General features: G+C 51.0%; 1 protein-coding gene across 7 annotated transcripts in view; it reads right to left on the bottom strand.

The window, feature by feature from the left end:
- Positions 1-26,990, bottom strand: part of Arhgef10l (Rho guanine nucleotide exchange factor 10 like) — a 123,147-nt gene that overhangs the window by 70,343 nt on the left and 25,814 nt on the right. For 5 of the 7 annotated variants that reach the window (XM_041652425.1, XM_041652424.1, XM_041652427.1 and 2 more), the window contains exons 2-6: positions 20,212-20,287; positions 14,085-14,270; positions 13,426-13,459; positions 2,581-2,672; positions 1,499-1,582 (exon numbers count right to left, since the gene is read on the bottom strand). In XM_041652425.1, the coding sequence (XP_041508359.1) occupies positions 1,499-1,582; positions 2,581-2,672; positions 13,426-13,459; positions 14,085-14,270; positions 20,212-20,248 (433 nt within the window). In that variant the 5' untranslated portion in view covers positions 20,249-20,287. Of the gene's footprint in view, positions 1-1,498; positions 1,583-2,580; positions 2,676-13,425; positions 13,460-14,084; positions 14,271-20,211; positions 20,288-26,865; positions 26,884-26,990 lie in introns of those variants that run through there. The other 2 variants (XM_041652426.1, XM_041652430.1) reach the window with 2 other exon arrangements.

The following is a 26,990-nucleotide window of genomic DNA, read 5'->3' as shown; positions in this document are numbered from 1 at the left end:
GGACAGAGAAGACCAGGGCTGGGTCATCAGCTGTTTGGCCTTATTCAGGTGAGAAACCAAGGAGAGGGGCCCCCCATCAGCCACCGAGACTGCCCAGCTTTGGGTTACACCCCCACGAACCCCAGCCTCCTAGCTCCATCAGTTATCTTCCCCAGGATCCAGTGAGCTGCAAGCAGGTAAATATAATCCAAGCCTGGCCTAGGCATGCTAAAGTGACATGCACATTGCTGGCCCGTCTGTCCCTTTTCTAGGGACAGGAGACAGGAGATTCTCAAAGGCCCTCTGGACTTGTTATTGTCTGTATACTCCCCGTGGTACTACGTATTGTAAAAGGATGGTTACTGCGGTCCCATCAGACTAAGGGCTACTCAAAAGCAGAGGTGATGTTTCCCAACTAGGTGGGGATCCTCCATGCCCCCAGGAAACAGACAGAACAATGAAGTTAAGAAAGAAAGAAAGAAAGAAAGAAAGAAAGAAAGAAAGAAAGAAAGAAAGAACATCTTATATTCAAATTCTAGCTGTGTGATCTAGGGCTTAGGGTTTGACCTCTCTAATGCATGTGGAACCACAAGTCCTATCCTGCCTATCTCAAGGGGTTGACTCTGCAGGAGAATCAAATGTGCTCCCTCTGTCAAAAAATGCCACCCAGATCCTCCTGGGGGAGGGGCAGAGCCTTGGACTTGAATTCCAGTCTGGCCTCTTAATGTCTCCTCATCTCTAAAATGAAGACATAATACCCCTAATCACAGCTATCATGGCAACATGTGAAGAGTCAGCCTGGAGCGAAGGCATATGCCTGTAATCCCAGTAGACTGCAGAGGCTGATGATGAAACGTGAGCTCAGGGCGAGCCTTGGCTACTTGGCAGGACCCTGTCCCACAGCAACATGAATCTCAGATAGCTCAGGGCTAGAGTGCTAGCATGCACGAGGTCTTGGCTTTGGACCACTTTGTGTGTGTGCCCTTATATGCATGTGTACATATGTGTGTGTTCATGTGTGTGTGTGTATGCACATGTATACATGTACATGCATATGTGTATTGAGCAGCCTGGCTTAATGCATCTCAGTCTCCCAACACACACACACACACACACACACACACACACACACACACACACATATATACACACACCACCTGTCCTTCTTCCGTCTTCAACTCAGCAGAGTCTCTCTATGTCATCCTTCACGCCAAATAATCTGTCCACTTCTACCACTGCCCTGGAAGCCTACACAGCTAACTCATTCTCCCTGGAGTTAATCAAGGTTTGGGGAAGTGACTGTCTTTAGGGACTCATGGTTTAACATCATTCTACCCAAGACCCCAAACCCTGTCCCGACCAGTTTGCCCAGACCTGAGGTTATGGTGAATCTCTGCTTATATGTCTGCAGGGGTGTGAAAGATGGGGACAGAGAGCACTGGGAACAGAAGGAAGGGGAAGAGACCTTCCTTTCTCTGTCACAGAGAAAGGCCAGGATGGAGGTCAAAAGAAGCCATACCGGGCTGATGGGCGTCTGGGCTCTCACAGGGGACGTCGTCATAAATTACATCTTCATCCAGGGCAGGGAAGGTGAATCGGTCAACTGGTGACAGAGGGGAGAAAGGTCATCCAAGTGGTCCACAGAGGGTGGACCATCCCAAGTGCTCCACAGAGGACCAACCAGCTGGTAGCCATCCATGCGTCCTAACTTTCACCACCAGGGACACAATTCACTGCCTTCCTCCGGCACACTGGCCTTCTCAGTGCCCGCCACAGACCCCCAACTTGCCCCCTGCCACCCACACACCTCCACCCTGGCCACGGCACCTGCAGGGAAGCCCTACCCTGAAGCCTAGCTCCAGGATGGGCAGAGTAGGGTTAGAGAATCTGCTCTGACCCTTGGGCCCCCTAGAAAGGCCCTAGCCCCTAAGGGATGCCTTCCTGAGTCCTACAGCATCCAAAACCTGGCCAGGCTCTGTCGCCGATACCCTCTTCTTCCTCCCGCTCATCCCACTCTCCAGTGGGTCCAGACTGAACCCCTCTCCTGGATGGCTGTGACAGTCCTCACCAGTCCTGCCCCTTCCCCTTTGTCTCATCCCCTCATCCAGCCTCTGAAGTGATGGAGCACAAACAGGATCACTTCATTCACCTTTGTCAGAGGTGTTCGGGGGAGCTAGGGCACTAGCAGCCTGCTTCACCCCTAAACGCATCACTAACATGAACCTTGGTACTTCCTCTGGACCCTGGCTCCTCCTCCTGAAGCTGTCCCTCTCACTTGTGTGGGAACCCAGCTGCTCCTGAGTGTGGCTCTCCTCTCAGAGGGCCCGGACCAGCCACCAGGGAGCTAACTCTGGGGATCCTCTTGTTGAAGCTTCTGAGAGCAGGTGGACAGCTGGATGAAGGATCTAGGGCTCTGGTGAGCAGTGAACGGGAAGTCCATAACAGAGAGCCAACAAGTCTGTGGTAACTCTCTAAACATGAATGCCCCCTTGGTTCTCAAGCATCCATGCCATTTCTTGGCCTAGAAACTAAGAGACAATCTTGGTTCTACCTAGGGTGGGTGGCAAATGGTGGGGGGGGGGTGAGTGGGGAGTAACTTACTGCGTCGTGAGCTCTTCCGCTTCCAGCTGGAGCGCCGAACCCCAGAGAAAGCTGCGCCCACAGCATCCCCATTGCTGACCACAGCGGGTGCCCTGCGGAGAGATGGGTCAGTGAAACTTAGGCCTCCTCGTCACACTGGGAGGATGGTGACTATGGAGAGTGGCTTAGCATTAGACCCTCAGGTCATCTAAGCTGGGCTAGCCTTTAAAAAAGAAATCCAAAGTAAACCTTGGCTCTGATTCAAGACATGGTTTCTCTGTAGCTTTGGAGCCTATCCTGAAACTCCCTCTGTAGACCAGGCTGGCCTTGAACTCACAGAGAATCACCTGTCTCTGCCTCCTGAGTACTGGGATTAAAGGTGTACGCCATCACCACCCAGCTCTCAAGACTATTTTCTTAATTTTTTTTAAAGCAGGTACTCCATTTTTTTTTTTGAGATTTTTTTTTTTTTATGAATGAATGCTCTATTTGGATATACCCCTTTGCCAGAAAGAGGGCATCAGATTCCACTAGAGATGGTTGTGAGCCATCATGTGGTGGCTGGGAATTGAACTCAGGACCTCTAGAAGAACAGCCAGTGCTCTTAACGCTGAGCCACCTCTCCAGTCCCATGATTCAAATTGCAACATTTTTACTGTGCTTAGAGTTCTATGCTCTTATGGAAAGAAATACACTGTTTCATCATGGAAAGCAAAGACTTCATTTCCCCCACCGGCACTCTTCAGCACCTAAGTATTCTCTTTGGGGTTGGATTTTGTTTGAATGTTTGATTTTAAAAATTACGGAGTTGAATTTCATTTAAATAAAATCACAATATAACTTTTGATCTGGAATAACCTTTAACAGCCCCTGCAATAGTTTTAAACAAACATTCTTCTGCTGTTTTGTACTGGTTATCTGTGAAACAGCAGAGAAGTCTCAGCACTGATCAAAACGATCAACCAAGTGTGAAAAACAGTCGCTGTGTGTGCTGCTGTGTCCAATGCTTACCAGAGATTTAACTAAATAAGCACATTCACCTCATTAGTATGCAAAATCTGTTTATGCCTTTAGCCACTGGTAAAATTATACATATGCTAAGGGATTGATAAATAAATGTCTTAATATTTATCATTGCTAAGCGTGTGGTGCATATACCTATTTACACAACTATGCATCCAAGGTTAGATATAAGTTTCTCGGGTGAGATGGAGACATGAGTTGGAAAAGTTTAAAGAGTTTTAACCAAGTATCCAGGCTAAGAAGCAGGCTCTCTCACTTGCTCGCTCAGACCACTCGGCTAACTAGAAGGTGACTAAGCCCACGTCTGTCTACAGTGAGGACTGTGTTCCCCCACTATTCAAATGCTGAGGTTGCGGTCAGGTGAGAGGATGGCTCAGTAGGTAAAGATGCTTGCTGCCAGGTTTGAGGGCCTGAGATTGATTCCTGGGACCCACACAGTGGAAGGAAAGATCCAACCTCCTTACGTTATCCTTAGACTACGTACATACACACACACACACACACACACACACACACACCACAAATACATATACTAATAAAAAATACAAATAAAAAAATTTAAAACATTTTTAAAGCTGAAGCTTGCACTTAAATCCTCAGCTACTCCCCAGTCCCACTGTGTCACACAAAGTCCTATGCTACTGCCAGGTGGTGGTGGCGCACGCCTTTAATCCCAGCACTCAGGAGGTAAAGGCAGGCGGATCTCTGTGAGTTCAAGGCCAGCCTGATCTACAAGAGCTAGTTCCAGGCCTGGCTCCAAAGCAACAAAGAGAAACCCTGTCTCAACAAACAAACAAAAAGTCCTATGCTGCCCTATCTATTGTGGTGGTTTGAATGTGATTGGCTTCCATCAGTTCATAGATGTGTATGCTTAGTCCCCAGATGATGAGCGGTCTGGGAAAGACTGGCCTTGTTGGAGGAGGCATGAGTCACTGGGAGGTGGGCTTTGAGATTTCACAAGTCCATGCCAGGCCAAGCCTCTTTATCTGCTGCTGCCTACAAATCAGGATGTGGTTCTCAGCTACTACTCCAGCACCATGCACGCTGCCATGCTCCTACCATGATGATAACAGGATAACCCTCTGAATCTATAAGCAAGCCCCAGTTAAACATTTTCTTTAGTAAAGCTTGCCTTGGTCATGGTGTCTCTCTACAGCAACAGAACAGTGACTGAGACAGAAGTTGGTACCAGGGACTGGGGTATTGCTATGACAGGCCTGACCATGCTGCTTGTGGGCAGAATGTGGACTTTGGGATTTCGGACTGGAAAACCAGTTGACTGATTTAAATGGGGCTTACTGGGTCATCCTCGTAGGAGCAGGGACAGTGGAACTGAGGGTGATGAGGACAATGGGAGTCTAGCAAAGTATGTTTCTAGTGAACATTCTGATGGTATTTTTACAAAGAATGTGCTTGCTCTTTGCCCTTGTCAATAATAATAATAATAATAATAATAATAATAATAATAATAATAATTTACCAGAGGCTAAATTGATGAGTTTTAGATTAATGGTGTTGGCAGAGGAGATTTCAAGACAGCCTAGTACTGACTGTGTCATGTGGTTATTCGTGGTCACTCTAATGCAGATCTTTAACGAAGAGGAACAACCCAGTGAGCAGTACCCCTCTGTGGCCTCTGCATCAGCTCATGCCTGCAGGTTCCTGCCCTGCTTGAGCTCCTGCCCTGACTTCCTTCAGTGATGAACGGTGATGTAGAAGCATAAGTCAAATAAACCCTTTTCTCCTCGCGTTGCTTTTGGTCCTGGTGTTTCATCACAGCAATAGAAAGTCTAGCGAGGACACCTGTTTAACCATTTTTTCTAAGGAAGGCAAAAAACAGTGTTCAGCATAGAGTCACAGGCATAGGCTAAGTTTCCATCCCTGAAAGCCAGGAAGTGGTGGTGAACATATTTAATCCCAGCACTCAGGAGGCAGAGGCAAGTGACTCTCTCTAAGTTCAAGGCCAGCCTGAGCTGCAGAGCAAGTCCCAGGACAGCCAGGATTACACACAGAGAAACCTTATCTCAAAAAAAAAGGAGGAAAAAGGAGAAAGAAACGGTCACCCATAAGGGCACAGTGAGAGAAGATGGGGTCTTTGGGGATTAGACAGTGAGAGACCCACGGGAGGAATCAATGACTTCTTATATAAGGAGCTACCAACAGCCCCTTCCATCATGACCGATCACAAGAAGATGACAGCCATGTATAGGTGAAAAAGTAGCCCCCGGCAGACTCTCGATCTCCTGCAGCCTTAATCTTAGCTGCGTCTTTGCTTCCGCACCCCCAAGGGAGACAAAGCCTGACTACAGTAATATCCCCTGGCCTGCACTTTCCGACCTTGGCCACTCTACCAGTGCAGGGGAGAAGAGACAGAGAGGAAGCTGGAGTCAGAGAGAGATGTTCACACAGGCTGGACAGTTCCAGGAGACCAGAAGACAGAGCAGCAAGCCTCCATCCCACACAGCCCCAAGGTCTCGCGTGCCCTCCTCTCTCACAGACAGGAGATGACCTGCGTTCTCCTGCCTGCCCCACACCTTCAGCCCCACGCACAGTAGGCACAGTGATGCCCAGGTCCAGAGCTATGAAAGGTAGTATATACTGTCTGTGAAACACCTGTTTAGTTATCCTTCTTCCCCTTCTTCTTCTCTCTCCTTCCCTTCCTTCTTTGTGCAGGAAATGCAACCCCAGGTCTTATAGGTGCCAGGCAATTATGTCACCACCATGCTAAAAATCCAGGTATTGCCTCATAGTCAGCCAGACTAACACGCCCAAGAGAGCCCAGCAACCAACTCCGAGGCTATTACGACTTTGCTAACAGCGGATCCTGTGCAAACTTTGAAGTTGACCTCAAGGTGGGGCTGGGCATTACTGGGTGAGGCCAAGTAGTTTTAGAGGGACCTGGACATGCCAGGAGCACACTACATGCACACAGGGAGGCTGAAGGATGAGCCTCCTGGCTGTGTGTTATCAGAGCACAGGAAGTGGCAAGCACAGGTCCTGGTCCTTTCCTGCGACTAAGGGCCGGCTGGCAGTTGTCATCTCCACACAGGGTCACCTTCCTGCCCACCTCCACTGCCCAAGCTCCCTGGCTGATTGGAAAGAACACAGCTGAGATCTGAACCAAGCTGATACTCTTGCAAAGCTTTTTGGTTTTTGTTTTGTTTTATTTTAAACTAGAGGTGGTAGGAGAGGGTCTAGGAGCCCAGGGTCTAAAAGCCCAGGCTGACTTCAAACTCATTATGTAGCAAAGATGACTTCAAATTCCTGGTCCTCCTGCTCTACCTCCTAAGTGCTGAGATTACAGGTGTGTAGCACCATGCTTGGCCTATTCAGTGCCAGGGATGGAACCCAGGGCCTTGCACATGCTAAGCTGCCATCCCATAGCTGAGCCACATCCCCAGCCACTCCTACAAACCCTTGCTCCGGGGCTCAGCTCTTTACCACACAAACTAAAGCCGGTATTCCCAGGCAAGCAAGAGGGGAGGGGCTCTCCAAACAGGGTGACACTCCAAGCACAGGTCTGGGCTCAGGGTTAGTGGACGAGGAAAGCATGGCAGAAAATGAGTCCAGGGCACCTCCTCCTTCCTGCCCAGCCCATGCCCATGGGGGCAGCCCCTCCCAGCTGTTGTCCCGGAAAACCACCCAGAGCCCTGTCACTGCCCAGCTGGAATGGACCATTCTCCCAGTGAGCAAACACTCCTGCGCCTCCTCCAGGATAATAAATAACCACGACAAACACCCATGAGAGGGTCATGATCTCAGCTTCATGTGCACTTCCGCCCTCCTGAGGCCTCAAGCCTTGCCCAGGAGACAGGGCTAAACTACAGTTACACCATCTGCCTGCACATGCCAGGGTGAAGCCACGTACGCAGAGGATGAGGTCCGGAGAAGATGGGAGAGAGGTGTTAGGATTTACTCGGGATCCTGGCTGGTCCCTTAGCGGGTGGGAGACAGACTGATATGCCACGCAGAGAGAACTTGGGTATACAGTTTATTTAGTGGGTATTGGGAAGGGTGTAAGGGTAAGGGGTTATAGAGGAGAGGAGGGGTGGGAGGAACGAAGGGGGAAATGGAGAGATAGAGGTTGCCTCTTCAGAAGAAGAATGGACAGAGAGAGAAAAAAGGAAGAAGAGGCAGAAGATCAGCTTGCCTGAGAAGGGGGAGATTGGGAGTGGGTGGGGGTTTGTCTCTTTTTTTTTTTTAAATATTTATTTATTATGTATACAATATTCTGTTTGTATGCCTGAAGGCCAGAAGAGGGCGCCAGACCTCTTTACAGATGGTTGTGAGCCACCATGTGGTTGCTGGGAATTGAACTCAGGACCTTTGGAAGAGCAGGCAATGCTCTTAACCACTGAGCCATCTCTCCAGCCCGGGAGGTTTGTCTCTTAAAGGGACAGGGTACCCAGTTGACAAGAGCAGGCCAGCAGCATTACAATTACAACAGGAGCGGGTATCAGTCAGAAAGAGGAGTTCACCCCAGCTCCCAGTATGCCTCCAGCCCTCAGAGCCCCAAGGCCACGTGTGTCCCCTCCTCCTGTCCCACAGACAGCATTGACCCTGCCTGTCCCATGCACCGTAAGCACACAGTGATGCCCAACACCCATCTGAAAACCCTCAGTCCCATTATCTGTCCAGCAGTGGATGTTCGCTGCAGAAGTGGGCCTGGCAATGACCCTCTCTAGACATCAGACCCCACGGGGCTCCTTTCCAAAGGCTGTACAGGGTGGGTCATCACACAAAAGGCCTCTACTCCAGAACACTGAAGGTTCCAGGCCAGCTGGGCCCAGCCACCTGGCAAATAAAGAGAGGCATGAAGAATATTCTAGAAGAAAGAATGCCACCTTTGGGGAGCAGAGCATGCTAGGATAGGATCTGTGTTAAAAGACGTGGAAGAAAACCCAATCTGCAGCCAAGCACAAAGCAGAGTCACTCACTCCCTTCCAAGCTCACACACCGCCAGTACCCCCTAAAGACCCCATCACCTGTGACACCCCCACATCTAAGAAACATCAACAAAAGTCAATTCAGCAGGCTGGAACCAAACATGGGGGGCTCTCCTCAGACCTGGATGCTGCTGTCGGTAACATGAGTTGAAAGAATCTCTTTTCTTTTTCTAAGACAAGGTCTCACCATATAGCCCAGGTTGGCCTGAAACTCACTATGTAGCCCAGGCTAGTTTCAACGTCCAAATCCTTCTGCCTCAGGGCAGGTGAGATGGCTCAACAAGCAGAGGTGCTTCCCACCAAGACTGGCAGCATGAGTTTATCCTTGAATTCGCATGGTGGAAGGAAAGCACCAACTCCCGCAAACTGTCCTTGGACAGCCACACGCCATGCCATGCATGTACAGACACACAAAGAAATAAATGCAGCTTAACGACCCCTCTGCCTCTGTCCCTCAAACACTGGGGTTATCGGTAACTTTCCTGGCCACCCTGCCCAGCAAAGCTGAACAGACCTTAAAGGCCATCTGGCCCTGATGCCTGGATGTAGCTCAGTGGGTAGAAAGCTTACCTAGTATTCCTGAAGCCCTAGGTTCCCTCCCAGGACCAAATAAGACAGAACACACAGGCTCAGGCCTGCAGTCCAGGACCTGGGAGGCTAAAGCAAGAGGATTGTGAGTTCAAGGCTGGCCTGAACCACATAATGAGGCTGGGTCGGGCCCAAAGGTTCCAAGCCAGCTTCTGGGAGACTAGAGTCCAAAAAGACACTAGCCTCAAAACCTCTGTCCTATAGAGGACAGAACCACTGATCACGGTTCTTGGGAGGGGCTTCTACTAACTCTAATGAGCAGCAGAGCAGAGACCCGGGCCAGAGGTGAGGTGCAGCGCACACCAGTTACAACAGCCAGAAGACAAATCCTGCCTCTGCCATTTGGCCCAGAGCACATGGACAGTCACTAAATACAGAACCAAATGAATCATCACGTCCACTTCCTGCCGTGAGGACCAAGGAAGAATGTATAGAAAAGTGCTCAGCAAGCCGGGCGTTGGTGGCGCACGCCTTTAATCCCAGCACTCGGGAGGCAGAGGCAGGTGGATCTTTGTGAGTTCGAGGCCAGCCTGGTCTACAAGAGCTAGTTCCAGGACAGGCACCAAAGCTACAGAGAAACCCTGTCCAAAAAAAAAAAAAAAGTGCTCAGCATGCCTCCGTGCTTCAGTTTCCACAGCTGTGGAACAGACCATGATACACCCCCAGAGGGTCCTGCCAAAAAGCAGACATGGAGATAGGCAGATAACAATGCCTGCCTAGGCTCTGGCCTTCCCTATGCCTCTCCAGGTAGTGGCCCCCTTTAGCCACGTGATCTGCATGCTGTGGCTAGGGTCCCTCCCATAGAGATGACCTCCAGGGCATGGTTTTTCCTTTGCCTCCTACACTTGGACACGAGTCCACAAGCTCGATTACTGGCATGGTGAGGAACCACATGGAGAAGTCAGGGGAGGGGGTGCTTCATCCCGGCCCCCAAAACAGTCCTCAACTGGAAGTGATAGCTAAGGACACCTGAGAACCCTCTCACGTGGCCTCAATGCCACAAACGCAGGTGCCACGCCAATGTACCTACTGGCCTACTTCAGGAGCTTCTGGGGGCCTAGGGACAGCAGCCAGAGCACAGACAGGCATTGCATCCTCACCGATCGTGAAATAAGAATACACGTTCCCACGGGAAAACGTTCACTGTGTGTAATTAGGTTAAAAAAAAATTAGCGAGCCATGAAATCGCAGGCACAATAAAACCACCGCTCTAAAAAAACCCATGTCGCCTGCTGCTGTTTCAGCAAGCGCACTTATGACCTACTGAGGGAGTAGCAGATAAGGAGAAGAATGAAGTCAGAATGTTAAGAATGGTTTCCTTGGGGGGGGGGGGGCTCAGCAGGTAGAACATTCTCCTACAGGACAAAGCCCTCGGGACCACATAAATTGGAAGTGGTGACTCACATCTGTAATCCCAGGGCTGGGAGGTGAAGGCAGGAGGATCAAAAGTCCAAGGTCATTTTTGGCTATGGAGTAAGTTTGAGGCTAGCCTGGGCTACTAGAACCTGTTGAGAGGGAGGGAGGGAGGGAGGGAGGGAGGGGAGAGAAATCTGAGCAGCCACATTAGCTGTCCTCTGCTTCACTTCCAGATTGCTGGTGTGACCTGCTGACTAAGGCTGAGGCTTGGGGAAGCAGAGCCTGCCCTTACTAGGAGCCTCCCCACTGCACAAGCCAGGGCTGAAGCCACATTCCAGGCACACTTCGGAGAGACGGGCTCTCCTCCCCAGCCTTGTTTACACCTAATAACGCTGCTGGGTAGTTATCATCATTCCACTAAACTGATGGCCTTGGAGAGGTTCCTAGTTAACCCAAGTGTGCATGGCTGGTGAAGAGCATAGGTTTAAAACTGGGTCCAGCGCCAAGCAAGAGAAGATGCTCAAGGCAACAGGGCAAGCGTTTCCTGGGTTAACTCGGAACAGACAGCAGAGAGGCGGGACAGGATGATGACCGAGAGTGAGGAGCCCGGCCCCTCATGTCCAAGCCGTGGACCACTCTGAGTCATCCCGACCAGCCCAGCCAAGAACTAGAAATACTAGAACACACAGCCAGCTCATGGGGTCACTGGGTCACTTAGCCTCAGCATGATGTCCAGCGCTGCCCTGACATATGATCTGTCTGGGATCACTGAGTCTGAGCTAGAGAGTCATGTCCTTAGGACACAGTGGGTACACTGGGCAGGGGGTAGAGAGAAGGCACACCAGAAAGAGCCAGGAGAATGCACCCACCACAGTCCTAGTCCTGAGCTCTGCCTCTGGGAAGTAGATGGAGTAACAGCCAGACCCCAAAGAGGGGTATCCTTTCTTTAACCCAAACTGCTCCAGGAGAGCCCTGTCCATCTGCCCAGGGGCTTCTCAATCTAGAAATTTCTTCCACTCTGCCCAGTCCTATATGAATTTCCACTCATGCTCAGAGATACTTCCTGTTACAGCCCTTCCGGTCACGGCCCAGACCCCTGGACATCCATCCCTACTCTATTTCATCCTGTGTCCAAGACCCCTGACTGAAGTTCTCTACAGCTTAGTACCCTGCTGTATCATGGGGATCCCAAACAGAGCAGCCCCCAGGCAATACTGGGAACCATGCTGATCGGGTCCAAGCTAATCACAGAGGAGAGGAACCCACAATACCGAGCTTGCTCACCCACTCCAAGCCAGGAAGAAACCCTAGGGGTCCACCCACTCAACATGAGCAATGTATGTGAATGAGGGCTTCCCTGCCCTGCAAGGGCATCTATCTAAGCTGGAGATCTGGGGTCATCTGCCTGAGAATGAGCCTTCAACTCACACAGGGAGACAAAGGCTTCCTCTGTCACATCGGGAGAGCCACGATTTCAACCCGGGGTTCCAGATGTCTTTAGCCATCAACTATCCCCCCCCCCAAGTGCAAACACACACACACACACACACACACACACACACACACACACACACACAGTCTTTCTGTGACCCTGAGCATTGAAGGACTGTGCTATCAAGAAGGCTTAGCAGGTTAAGGCTCCTGCAGGGAAGCCTGAGGATCTGAGTTCAAACCCATTCCTGCAAGTGTCCGCTGACCTCTGTTTGTGTACCGAGACACACAAACACATCCACACAAATACACATACACACTACATAAATTAATATAATAAAAAATGAGTAGCCAGCCTGATTAAGTACCACTAACTGTGAGTTGAGCTAGGCACAGCATGGGGGAGAAATCAGTGGTTCAGTTTACAGAGGAAACCAGAGTCCAGAGGAATTTTGGCTTCCATGTTAGTACTTGGGTGGGCTAAAACAAGGCCCCAGCATTCCAGCCCTTAGCCACTAGGGTGCCCTGTTTCCTGGGAGCTCCCAGGCACAAGGCACATAGAGTCCCTCAACAACAGCCACAAAGGGGAAATGTAACCAGGTGTGGTGGCTGTAACACTAGCACTTGGGAGGCTGAGGCAGGAGGATTGTTGTTAGTACAAACAGAATAGGACCCTGTCTCAACCAAAAAATTTTAGAAAAATAGAATTCTTTTTAAATGGGACCTAAGGATGTAACTCAGTTGACAGAGTGCTTGCCTGGCACGCACACAGCCCTGGGTTCACTCCCCAGTACTAGGCACGGTGCTGCATGCCCATAATCTCAAAGTTCATGGCCATCTCTGCTACACAGTAAGTTCAAAGCCACACTAGGCTATGAAAAAATTTATCTGCCCCCTCCCACAAAAATAAAATGAAATATAAAACTGGCCAGCAAGATGGTGCAGCAAGCTTCTTTGTTGCCAAGCCTGATGACCGGAGTCCAATTAATTCCCTAGGACCTACAAGGCAGGAGAGATCTGACTCCCATCAGTTACCCCCTGAGAACTATGTAACCATGGCACATGCACACAAATGCATGTGTACATACATGTCACACACATACACACACACCCAAATAAATGTAAAAAGTTTAACTAAGAAAAAGGGGAAGAATGGGTCAGTATTAGCAGAGGTGGTCCATAGGAGCTGAGTTCCCATGGATAGCTCTGGGGGACTGAGTCTCCTCTTCCATTTTATGCAGGGACACAAAGATGCTGGGAGAGTCCCTGAGTCCACAAAGACCACTTGGGTAGTGAGAGGCCTTGGTGTGGGACTGGGGCCAGGCTTGCTTCCTGCCATGCAGCAGGCTCCCAGTCAAAAGAAAGAAAGAGAGCCACCCGAGCCTCAGCACTGACCTCATCTGAGCGAAGGGTCTTAATGAACTACGGCATTCTCCACAGTTCCACCCAGTCCCGCACGCCCCTGCTCTACTCCACTCTCTTCCCAGTGGGCAAAGCTACGATGAGCCACAAGTTCACTTACTCTGTCTGGGGCGGTACAGCGGCTGGGTCTAGGTCTGTGGGAAGAGCAAAGGAAGACAGCCTGTCAGACAGAGGCTGGCCCCAAGAGATGAGTCTATTCCCGCCCCCTTCTTACCCCGCCCCACAAGGAACCAGGGTGCCCTTAGGATTCCCTGCCTTTCCCTAGGCCCCCACTCTGTTGAGTAAGCTCCCTACCTGTCCGGCCTGTCCCACACCGCCCCCACGGCCCAACCTCAGTCAGAACCAGTACCCTGCCTGCCAGGCTTTCACCAACCCCTGCTCAGGAAGTTCCTGCTGAGCCAGTCCCCAGTGTCTCCCAGATGACAGATCTGAGCGCCCAGCAGCTGGCATTTACTGACAACATGACTGGACCCTCCCACCCCCGGGGAGCTGGCTCCCCAAGCAGACTGATGGGCTCTCTGGAGCTGTGACTGGAAGGCTCCAAGAGCTCAGGGCTTGTGTCCCCAGCAGAAACTCAGGCCAAGCGATTCCATTAAGGCCCCGGCAGAGTGCAAGCCAGATGTTGTAGGAATGTTAGGAATCTCCTTTCCCAAGAGAAACGGGACACAGCCTCTTCCCAGTGGCTCCCTTTCCTGCTTACTGGGGAGCCTGAGCCTCCCCAGTTCACATGCCCAGCTGAGACTCTCCAAGACACCTCACCTGGGCCAGGGACAGTGTCGAAGCTGATCAGTGAGGGCTCTGCATCCCTCTCAGGGGCAAGGTCAGGAACAACCAAGTCTGTGCTGGTCCCCTCTTCATCATCACTGTCATCGAACTCAAAGGCTTCTCCGGAGTCCTCCTCCACCTCGGGGGAGGGGCCTGGGGCTTTGGAAGCCAGTGGATCTCCTGGAAGAGAGGAGGGGTTAGCAGGCTATTGGGCCTCAAAGAACAGCGTCTGGAGGCTGGATAGCAGTTCTGGAGACTAGGCTAACGCTGCTCAAGGCCTTTGCGGCGTTAGGGTCCTGCTATGTTCCCAAAGCATCTTGGGCACTGGGTCACGTCTCTGACAGAGGACAGTGGAGGCGTTACTTGACCATCTCTTCTCATAGTCTGTTGAGACAAGATCTCACTTTGTAGACCAGGCTGGCCTGGAACTCAGATCCACCCGCCTCTGTCTTCCAAGTGCCAGGATTAAAGGCACACACCACCATGCCTGGCTGAGTTCCCAGTCCTTTTAAATACACGTGTAAAGAGGCCTGTTTCTGTGTGCTTGCATGCTGGTGTGTTCCGTGCAAGGGCAAGCGAGAGCAGGTAAGCTGTATAGGTCACGTGAAGCAGCCTCTTGGGAACGCTATGATTGGAAGGCAGGTAGAGGACACCCAGGTGCTGGGGCAGGGCTGGAATAAGGTCTGAGACCTGAACTCCCAGTACAGAGGCCTCCAGCAGGGCCTGGCTTCCTGCTTCTCTCCTCCTGGTGTGTTTTTGGTCCCCTTCCTCATTCTTCACAGCTCAGCTCAGCAGTCTCCCTAAGCACACTGTGGGTGCCTCCCTCTTCTCCCACCTCTTGCTTTCCTCACCGTGGCCTTGCATGGCCAGCACAGGCTTATTCGGTATGGCGTGTAATCCCTACCAGTTATGGATCCCAAATACCTGAGCAGACTGTGCCCTTTACTGTCAGGGCCTGACTGGCCCAGGTGGGGCTCGGAAGCTGAAGGACCGGGGTTTCCACCAGTGTACTCTGAGCACTCCTGACTCTGAGGGTCCTCCCGAGGCAGCTACATAGCTGGGAGCGGAATCTTACCCCTGCAAAGTCCTGTCACTCAACATCTCTGTGCCTCGGTTCCCTCCTCCATACAATGGAAAAGCAAAGCAGCACTCCCTAAGCCCGGCTGAAGGCCTCAAATGTTCTCAGCCTCAGTATAGCTGACACAGAGAAGGTGAATGTCATTATGGCATCCTTCCAGCACACTGTGGAGGCTCCGCAGCATTTCCACTGCAGGACAGTAGAGCCCTACAGTTATAACCCCCCCAAAGAATCTCCAAACATTACTGTGTGTTTGGAACACATCTCTACTAGTTGGGAGTTGCTGGGGCAGGTGTTGCCCCCAACACAGCACCAGTTATCTGAAGGCTCCAACTTGAATGACAGACTGTGGAGCCTGCCTGAGACCACAGGGGACATGAGTGGTGGGGAGAAGGACAGAGCAGAAAGCAGGGTGGAGGGGCCAGCAGACGAACGGGCAGGCAGCCACGCCCAATTCCAACAGTCTCTCCTACCCTTGGAGGCCCCAGGCATGACACTCAGGCACACATGTAGATGGGAGACCAGCTCTCTGGCTGGATGTGGTGGCTCACACCTGTCATCACAGCACTAGGGAAACTGAGGCAGGAGAACTAGATCTGAAGTCAGCCTGGGCTGTAGAGTAAGATGCTGCCTCAAAAGAAAAAAGAAAAGAGAGAGAGAGAGAGAGAGAGAGAGAGAAGGAGAGAGGGAGAGAAAGAGGGAGAGAGAGAGAGAGAGAGAGAGATGGAGCTAGCGGGATGATGGACGGCTAGACAGTTAATGCTTACAGAGGCCCTGAGTTCAAGTCCCAGCACTCACATGCAAGAGCTCACAACCACAGGGCTCCAGTTTCAGGGGACCATGTGCCTCCTTCTGGCTTCCAAAGACACAGACATAGGCACACACACTCACAAACACAGAAAAATCAGTCTTTTTGGAAAAAACTAATGGAATCAGAAAGATAACTTGGGAATGAGTAAAGGCAATTGTGGCCCAAAGATGGCATCTTGACGACTTCTATTCCACACCGGAACCCACATAAAGGAGGAAGAAGAGTCACCACTCTGAGTGTTGTTCTCTGACCTCCACGGGCACATGTCACACCACACACACACACACACACACACACACACACACACACACATACACACACATGTGCTCACCTAAACACACATAATAATTTTTTTAATAAATCAGATATTGGGCTGGAGAGATGGCTCAGAGGTTAAGAACACTGCCTGCTCTTCTACAGGTACTGAGTTCAATTCCCAGCAACCACATGTTGGCTCACAACCATCTGTAATGAGATTTCATGCCCTCTTCTGTTGTACAGGCATACATACAGGCAGAACACTGTATAAATAATAATAAAGAAGTAAATAAATAAATAAAATATAGCTTGGTGGTACTGGCGTATATCTTTAACCCCAGTACTCAGGAGGCAGAAGCAGGTGGATCTCTATGAATTTGAGGCCAGCTCAGTCTACAAAGTAAGATCCAGGACAGCAAGAGCTGTTACACAGAGAAATCTTGTCTTAAAAAAAGCAAAAAAAAAAAAAAAAAAAAAAAAAACCATATCCAAACTCTAAAAAATATATAATTAGTTTAACTTATAATATCTAAAAGTATATAATTTCAGATATCTAAAAATATATAACTATTATGCAGAGATGTTTATAAACCACATTTGGAGCCGGGCGGTGGTGGCACACACCTTTAATCCCAGCACTTAAGACGCAGAGGCAGGTGGATCTCTGTGAGTTCAAGGCCTGCCTGGTCTACAGAATCAATTATAGGATATCCAGGGCTATACAGAAAAACCCTGTCTCGAAAAACAAACAAACGAACAAATTAAAAAAGAAACAAAACCACATGTGGTAATAAAATACCAAATAATATCCACTCAGTGTGGGTTGATAATGATAATTTCAGATATTTTAAAGCTTTATTTTAACAAAATAAGATTAGGCACAATTTTTTTTTTTTTTTTGGTTTTTCAAGACAGGGTTTCTCTGTAGCTTTAGAGCCTTTCCTGGAGCTAGCTCTTGTAGACCAGGCTGGCCTCAAAAGGCACAAATTTTAACTTGTTTATTCGCACATGTATGTATGTATGTAGATGCTCACGTGCCAGGGTGCTCTTGAGGCAGTCAGAGGACAACACGCGGGAGTCCTCTCCTTCAGCCACATGGGTCCCAGGGTCCAAACTCAGGTGGCTAGTCTTGGCAGCAAGAGCCTTTACCCACCAGCTCAGCCGCCTCACCAGCCCACATCAAGTACAGTTTTGGTTCTGGTTTTGACTACGGTGTTAATTATATGCACGGTATGTGCATATGTGTCTGTATACATGGATACATGCACATGTATGAACATGTATGTGTGTACAGAACCTTTTCTCTCCACTCCAGCCACACTGGTCTTGCTGGTACAATAATGCGCTCAGTAGCTTCTGCCTCAGGACCTTTGCACTGGCTCCTCCGGGGCCTCAGATGTTCTTTCCTCTTTTATCTTCTCCTGCTCCCCTCCTCCAGCTCCTCTCTGCCACTGGCCAGTGGGGCTGCCGTGGAGACCCCGGGACTCCCTGTGGTTTGGTTTTTGGAGACACGGTCTCATTTAGCCCAAGCGGGTCTCAATCTCACTATGTAGCCTAGGAAGACCTTGAGCTTCTTATCCTCCTGCCTCCGGCACACTGTGGAGGGAGGGAGTGCTGAGATTTGAGACATATATGCCATCACACCCAGCTCTCAAAGTAATTTTTTAGTCCCAAGGAAATGACCACAGAGTCCCTGCCTGCCTCACCCTGTGGCGAGGGTCCCAGACAGAGCCATCCTGCTTCATGGATGTCTAACCCCTCAGTGTCCTGTCTTCACTGTGATGATTCTCTACACATATGGCAGGTGTCACCACAGTGACTAAGGTCTTAAGGCTCCACTCAGCCCTGACATCAGCTGTAGGGTAAGTATGGCAATACCTGATCATCCAGCTTTACTTGGTTTCTGCGATCAAAACGGGGTCAAGGGCCTACCTGGCTCCCAGGGCTGATGAGGAAAGACAGGTTAGCACTGAGACTCCTGGTGTGAGGGCTGAGCTCAGTCACTACCAGCTAGTCACATGACAAGGATGCCGGGTATATTATTGTCATTTATCACATCATATTCTCCTGGCTCTACCATGGTCATTACTATTATTACAGCCCTGTCTGAGCCCCATCCATGTCCCTGGCTAACATGAGCTGTCCATTCCAACTCACAGGCCAGCCCCTGTCACACTGACTCCCCATGGAGTATTGGGGACCCAGATCACTTCTGCACTTCCTTCCTTGAAGAGTGTAAAGAGCTCCAGCTATTCCCATCTGTGTCACCATGAGTCCAATCAGCTGCTCCTGGCAACCCTGAGTCAGGGATTGTGGCAAAGTTAAGACACTAGCTGAAATCTTAGCACCCACAGAGGACCCTGGGTGGGGAAGGATGCACTAGGAGAGACAAGGTCATGCCCAAAGAGGAGTCAGCTAGTGCTTACCAGGCCTTGGAAAGGACCATGCATTAGACTACCCTCGGAAGATGAAGAATCATGTGACGTGTTTGCATGGGGAGTGGATATGGCTCCCCGGTGCAGCACAAGTCAGTGACCCAAAGAAGTGACCCCCAGGTCACCGCAGACATGAACCATGGGGGGGTCAGCATGGGCCAGGTATCTGAGGGCATCCCTTCCTCGGGAACTAAAAACCAGACACAGACAAGGGACCAGTCCAAGGTCACAGGAGAGCCTAGAGGCAGCTGTCAGTCAAAACCTTAAAACAGAGGCTCTGTGCGGGTCTGCTCTGCTTTCATTCTTACTTCCCAAATGGCCTCCTTCAGGGTAGAAGAAAGAGAGCCAGGGACCCAGCAGCAGGAGCCAGAGGGACCCAAGGCCCCTGGCACAGAAAAGATCCCCTCCCAACTGGCTGCCCTCCCCTCTCCCCCAGACAACCCCACGCTGCTCCGCATCAGAGATGATTGGATCAGCCAATGGTGATTGGACGCCCAACCCTTCCCAACCATCTGGACAGGTGGCATGACAGGTGTCAGTCACTCATGCCCTTGACAGGCACACCCAGGCCTCAAGAGATCCAATCTAAGTGAGTCTACCAGGCAGAACACTGAGAAGCCATATTGCTACTAGAAAGCAGCCTGCTGGGCAGAACCACAAACTAGTGGATTCCTTGTACTTCACAAGAGAACATTCCAGAGTGTAAGAGACCCATCTTCGGGCCCCACCAGGGCGTAGGCACTCAAAAGCGACCCACGCAGGTTTGCCATGCCCTTCAGTGACACACACTCCCATTCAGTGAGCATTGGTTGCCACACACACTTCTTTATGTATGTTTAAACCTTGCAACAGCACAGAAGAGGGTGTTGTTATTATTACCCCACGTTTAAGGACAAGGACACTGAGCTGTAGAGACACCAAGTCCCATCACTAAGCTTACAGTGTAAGTGGTGGCAGGGTCAGGATCCAAACTCAGACCAGGTCAGTAATGGAGGGGCTCTGGCTGGTAGTAGATTTATTCTCGTCACTCTCTGGGGAGTTGGGGAGGGGGGCAGAGGGAGACAAGAAGACAGGAAGCCGGGCTTGTGGGTAAGACAACCATAGATGCCACTCTGCGGTATCTGGAGCCCCACTGAAGGGGATGCCAAATAAAACACAGGAAGCTGGGTTGAATTCTAGATCAACAAGTGGTTTTGTTGGGTAAATACATTCCTTTTTTTTTTCCTTCTTTTCATAAATTGGTCAAGACTGAGATACCTCTATGATCCATCCTAATAGTCCAACCCTTCCTTTCAATCCCAATTTGCACCTGCAACTGACCCACCTCAGCCCCCCGTGTCTCTCAGTCCCGGTCCTCAAACTGTCCGTCTCTGCAAGGACATCAGGAGATGCCTGGCATTTACTCTAAAGACAGGACTCCATCTTGTGGACAGGGGAACGTGAAGCAGATGGAGACACAGGGCACACAGCCAGGAGAACACAGTCTGCCCAAAGCCAGCGCAGCTCACCCCGTGCTCCCGGGCCCCTGGGGTACAGTACCTACGGCAGGCTGTGCAGGAGGGCTCGAGGAAGCCATCAGAGTCCAGCTCACGCTAGCACCGTCCTCGCTGCTCGCCTGTGGAAAGAAGGCCAGACACTCGGTCAGATAACCACCACAGCAAGGGAGCCTGGCTTGAAAGTCGTGCTCCGGCCCAGCCCCGCTCACACTCTTCCCGGCAGCCCCAGAGAAGCCCAGCCTCCACCCAGCATAAATCATTAACTTACAGAAAAACCTGCAGCTGCAAAGCAGAATAGCCCCATCGCCCCAGAATCCACCACAGCCACAGTATGCCTTAGCCCACTGTCAAGGGGCCCATAAGAGCCTGTGGGCCACTCTAGAGGGCCCCTCCCACGTCCTCTAGCCCAGGCCGGGAGTCACACTTGAGCACCAAGGTCCCCAAGTTCCAGAAACTGTATTGCCCTGGATTGGAATATCACAGACAAGTCTGGACACTTCCTCCTCCTGTGGTCCCCATCACCACAGGTTCCCATGGGTCTAACGTCCCACCAGACCCCTCCTGAAACCTGCTGAAAAGCTACTCTCTCTCTTCATCTCTCACTGTCCTGCTCTGTGGTGTTGTCCTGCTGGCAAGCAGCCACCAGCCTAGGAATACGGCTGCCGAGCTACAGGGCAAAGGGCTACAGAGAGGTAGATGGCCCAGGATGCAGACAGAATCCAAAATGCTCCAAGCTGGAGCAGCTTTCTGCCCAGGAGGCAGAGGCCACTCCTATCTCATGGAGCTTACACATACAGCAGGGCCAAGCACAAAGGGAAGGTTTCCCGGACTCGGAGCAACCTTGCCTGGTGTCCCTTACAGAGCAGGGAGACGTACCCTGAACCTCTGATCTGGTAGCTGCCCTTCTAGATCCCCCTACAGGGAGGGACTCAGGTCTGAAGAAGGAGCAGAGAACTCTGTCCAGTCACCTGGCCCTGTCACCAGCTGGCTGGGGCCTGTTTTCCTTTCATTTCTACTAATTAACTGACCGAATAAAAACGGAATGTGCAAGGATGACAACAACAACAAAAACGATGACAGTGACATTCACAGAGCTCCTCCTGTTCGGAGGTCACTCGAGGCCCATAACAAGCCCTGTGGAAGCCAGGCGGTGGTGGCGCACGCCTTTAATCCCAGCACTTGGGAGGCAGAGACAGGCGGATCTCTGTGAGTTCGAGGCCAGCCTGGTCTACAAGAGCTAGTTCCAGGACAGGAACCAAAAGCTACGGAGAAACCCTGTCTCGAAAAATAAAATAAAAAAAAAAAAAAACAAGCCTGTGGAGAAAATGAGGTCCAGAGTGTGCCTGCAACTCGCCCGCAATCACACAGTTAGGAAGGCGCAGATTCAAACTAACAACAGAGAAACCCTGTTCTCCTTACAGAATCCTTATGGGACTGGAGAAACGGCTCAGTGGTTAAGAGCGCTGGTTGCTCTTGCAGAGAACCCGGGTTTGCTTTTCTGCATCCACATAGTAGCTCACAACTGTCTGTAATTCCAGTTCTAGGGGATCTGATGCCCTCTTCTGGATTCTGTGGGCACCAGGCACACACGTGCACAAGTATGCACGTGTGTGCTCACACATACATGTGCGCACACACACACACACACACAATCTTTTTTATACTCCGGGTGCCAAACTCCTAGAAACAGCTAATGTTAGTTTCTTAAGAGATTTTATCTGGATGTGGTGGCACACGACTTTAATCCCAGCACTCAGAAAGCAGAAGCAGGCAGGTCTCCATGAGTTCGAGGCCAGGCTGATCTACAGAGCAAGTTCTAGAACAGCCAGGGCTACAGAGAGAAACCCTGTCTCAAAAAACAAAACACAACGACAAAAAATAAAAAATGAAACGACTTCTAGAGCAATCCATCATATTCACTGGCTGTCACAAGTTTATTCCACTGTCCTCCCCTCCTTACGCATGATGCTGTCTTCTAGTTCAGCCACCCCAAGTCAAGCATGTCACCATGCCGTTGTTCCCTGGACCACAGCCCAATGCTCTACTGCACACCCACATCTCCTGCCTCACTCCATCTCATCACAGGGGCACTGGGCATCTCCCTTCACTACCAGAGGGGGACGCAGAATGCCATGAAGGAACCGAGGGATGGGAGCCTACCTTCACCTAACCGTAGCTTTTATTCAGAGGACTGCCACCGCTGTTCAACCTCCTTACTGCTTGTCATCATTAGCGTGTTATGCTGTCTGGGGTCTGAGCTTCATGCCAGGCCTGCTTCCAAAGCGTGCACAGCGTCGGGTACTACTGGGGATGTCAGGTGTCACTGGGGATCTTGGAGCATAGTCCCTGCACACATGGGGCCACTGTACACCTCTCGGTCTGTTCACACGGAAGCATACAGACCCCTGCACTGTCACTGTTTGGTTTCGGTTACATCCTTGTTGATTTCAGAACAGTGCGTGCTTGCGGAAATGAGTTTGTTTGCTTTCTGACACTGGGTATAAAACCCAGGGCCTTGTATGTGACCCCTGTTATCACTGTTATCACAGCTTGGTTTTGGTTTTGGTTTAATTCTTATTGATTTCAGAACAGTGCATGCGGAAATGGGTTTGTTTGCTTTCTGACACTGGGTATAGAACCCAGGGGCTCACAAGTGCTAGACAAGTACTCTATCACCGTGCCACCTCCCTAGCTCAGACTCACTTGAAATAAACATTACTTTAATTATGTGTATGTGTGTCCCCAGCAATCTTATCTCCCCCACACCGCCCGACACACACACACAGTGCTGGAGTTACAGGCAAGCCTGTGGCCACATCTGGCTTTGTATGGCACTGAAGACTTGAACTCGGGACCTCATGCACACACAGCAAGTGCTCTGACACACTGAGCCATTTCCCAGCCCAACCTCCCTTCTCCAATAGCACACAGCAGCGCTGGACTCGCCCTAGACAGCCCTCCAATTCACTCAATAGTCATAATCACCCCAGGCTGCACAGGCAGGAGCTGCCCCAGTCTCTTGGTGTTATGAACGATTTGGTATTAAGCATCGTCTTCCCTGCCCTAACCCCAGCTGGGCCGTGGGGAAATGAGTTCACAGCCTTCAGGGTTCATCCCTAAAAACACAAGTCTATAAAGATAAATACCCAGGAAGGGACTGATGTCACCCCATTGGCAAACTGAAGATAGGCGTACAGCTACACAGCTGTCCTGCAGGACTCCTAGTGGGTTCGACCCCTCAGCTCTCCCTTGTAAGCGCTGGGACCCAAAGGCAGGAGAACAAATGCCCATTTCACGGGAAGAAAAACAAAGGCATCATCACCCAGCCTCACAAAGATGGCTTGACAGTGTCAGCAGAGACCTTCCTCTCCAGGCTCAGAAGTCTCACATCCTCCCCTCCTGCTCATCCTTCGGAGCCTAAGTTTCTCTAGACAGGAATGCACGCATCAGTACGTATGGAACAGGAATTTTTCTATAGTGTTTTCCATATAAGTCCCTCACCATCCCATCTTTTACAGAGAAGACAGGTCAGAGAGGTTAAGGATTTGCCCAAGGTTACACAGCCAAGGGGAGCAACTGGCAGAGTAGGGCACAGTATGGGGCTCTGATGCCAGGCCCCTGCTAAACTGCTACCCTGGATGTCAGGATTGGACTCTGGAAGCACCTGATCCAGGCTGAGTGGCATCCCTGGAAACTCCTCCGGGCAAGGATATCCACAGGCCTATGGCTGCCACTTAAAAAGCCTTTAGTCTCCAAAGGATATGAAAGCTGCCTCAAAGCTGCCCACAGCCCCTTCTCCAGGCCCTGGTGGGCAACAAGAAAGACAGGGAACACAGGTGGAACTTTCAAAGAGGAATCAGGGACACCGGTCCCTACTAGTTGGTCTTCCTTTTGCTAACACGATAAGACACAGGCTGTAACAACCAGTTTGTTTCAGAGTTGGGACCCAAGCTAGAGTCCCATGTGACCACAGACAGCTCAGCTCAGCAGAGCCCTGGTGTCCACATCTATAAAATGGGGATCTAGGACCTCTCCCACAGGACCTTGTGCAGGACAGCTGAGGTCAACCATAACATACCTGTCCCCAGACAGTCACCCCACAATGAGAGGCAGTAAACAGGTCTCTCAGGATCTCATACCACAGGAGTCCAGGAGAACCAAACCTCAGTACTTGCAGTCCTAAGGATCTGGGGTAGCATCCTGGAGTGCTGGGATCTTTGTGGAGGCTGAGCTGGCCCCTCTCTGTGTGGTCATGGCCTCTCCTCACCTCTCGCAGCTCTGGGCTTTGCTTCTGTGCGGTGGGCATGCACACGCCCGCCCAGAGGCCTCAAGGCCACAACCCAGAGGAACCAACTAGAAAGTAGACGAGGATGATAGGCCGGACAAGAGCTGCTCGGCTGGGTGCCTGATGCTTAGTAAGCTTTCCTTGAGCTATGCAAGTTCTGGAAGCTTCCACGAAGGGAGTTGTAGCTCTAGGATTGCGGTGTGATGCTGTGAGGTAGGAGGCTTTCTTGTGGCGGGCTCTCATGAAAGAGATGTAACAGACACCTGGAAGTGGCGGGGCGAGCACAGAGGTCCAGCCATCCCAGAGCCTTCGCTACATTTCTTTTTCTTCTCATGTTTTGGTTTTGGTTTTTTGTTTGTTTAGAGGCAAGGTCTCATATAGATAGACCAAGCTGGCCCTCTGTAGCCAAAGCTGACTCTGAACTTCTGCTCCTCTATGCTCACCTCCCGCGTGCTGGGATTACAGATGTATGTGCATCCAGGTCATGCAAGGGTGAGGGCTGAGCCCAGGGCTTCGCACAGGCCTGGCAAGAATTGTGCACTGAGCCCCAACCTCCACACCCCTGCTGTTTATTAGCGGTGCAAAGAGAAAGGGGGCCGGGCAGGCAGAGCCAGGATAAAACCACAACATACAGCCAGGTGATAGTGGTGCACGTCTTTAATCCCAGCACTGGGGAGCCAGAAGCAGGAGGATCTCTGTGAGTTCAAGGCCAGCCTGGTCTACAGAGCAAGTTCCAGGACAGCCATAGCTACGTGGAGAAAACCTATGTCAGAAGAAAAAGAAAGAAACAAAGCCTGTCATGCAGGCAGATGTGGTAGGAGGGTCTTCCTTTCACTGCCTGTGTTGGTGGCCCTCAGCCCCTCTGCAGTGAGCACTGAGGAGGGAAAGAAAATGCGGCCATTCACACTATGAAAACCACCCACACTTTCTCTGGTTGGTGGTAACACTAAGAACAGAACCCAGGTCTCAGAAGTGCTGGACCACATTATACACCCTCAGCCAATTCATCGGCATTTTCTTCTTGTTTGAGACAGGATGTTATGTAGCCCAGGTTGGCCTCAGATTTACTACCTAGCTCAGGATAACCTTAAACTTCTGACCCTCCTGCCTTCACCCCACCATGATCATCAGCACACCCTCAAAAATCAGAAATCGACCCCAAGGTGGTACTGTCGCTACCCAGAAGTGGAAACTGAGTCGAGGGAAAGGGAAGAAAGAGCCTTCCCACGTGTGTGTAGCATAAGCCAGGCAATGGCTGCGAAGGCCATGGTTCAAAGTAGGAATCTATAGCCAGGCACTTCTGAGCAGATATCTCAGTTCTGGCTGTGGCAGCCATGACAGGAAACACCTGTTCAGAACCGAGAGCTGTCCTGAGCTAAGATGAAGTCTTGGACATGATCTTTCCACGACCACAAGAGATTCCACCATAGCCAGCGTGGCCACTGTTAAAATTGAGACACCAGCCGTGTGATATTTGGGTGGTGGGATTATCCCCCCTCTTGTAGGCACCTTTTCAAAATGAGACTGGAGAGGCAAGTGGACCCCAGAGCTGCTTCCTTTTCTGCCACATTATGCAGAACAGGGTGGAGGAATCTGCTCTTTGGGGTGGTACTCAACAGGGTGAGATACAGGGAGACAGGGGAGAAGGTCTGGGCTCTGGGGTAGGCATGGTGGCCAGATCGTGTGGAGCTCCGTGACCAATCCCCAGAGAAGAAGCACCCAGCACCCTCCACAGCAGCTCACTCAGACATGACTTCTCTCCCAGCTAGTAATCCAATCAGCTGGCCCTGGTTTCCCTGGGGTTTTCCCTCCCTCAGGAGGTCAAAGTCTAGGTTGGTGGTGGCCGGTTCAGCAGTTGAACTAAGTTCCTAGGCAGTGTGTGTGTGTGTGTGTGTGTGTGTGTGTGTGTGTGTGTGTAGCTCTCTGAGCAACTCTCATTCCCCTTCCACACTCACGAACCGCAGGAAACACTCCCGGGGGGACCCAGACTTCGGAAAGGACTGTGAATAAACCAGACTTAGAAGAGGGAAGAGTAGCACTCAGGAAGGGCTGGGGAGCGGGAGGGGCAGCCCTAGTCTGCACCAGGCAGCTTCTGGCTACCCTTGAATGAGGCACAGGGAACAGGCTGTGTCCTGGGCTCCCAACTGAGCAAATCCAGCCTTAGAGACAGTATGTCTGTCTCTTCAATGCCGGGGAGGGGGGATGGACCAGCAAGGGTGAAGAATGGAGACGTGGGTAGCAAGGAGCTTGGGCTGGATGGGACCTAAGCTCACCCCAGGGCCCACTCTCCCCCAGAGTCTCTCTAGCTCCCACCTCGAGCACCCCAGTGACTATCCCACAGACTGCCCACTCTGAGATCAGTCCCTTGCTCATCCAGGTTCTAAGCAAGGTTAGCCCAGGTTAGCCCCTCACCTGTCCCCTCTGGTCTCAGCAGCTCCTGGCCTGTCCTGGAACTCTGCTGCCCAGGATGGTGGGAACCTGCTTCAGATCTCTGGGCCTTTGTTCAGGTTGTCTGTTCTCTTCAGATGGAATCTTCT

Source organism: Microtus oregoni, unplaced genomic scaffold, assembly GCF_018167655.1.
Source record: "Microtus oregoni isolate MIOR12 unplaced genomic scaffold, Mior012 000005F_ref0000423, whole genome shotgun sequence".
Lineage (NCBI taxonomy): Eukaryota > Metazoa > Chordata > Mammalia > Rodentia > Cricetidae > Microtus > Microtus oregoni.
Note: the sequence above shows the minus strand (reverse complement) of the source record. Positions and strands in the feature narration are given on the sequence as shown.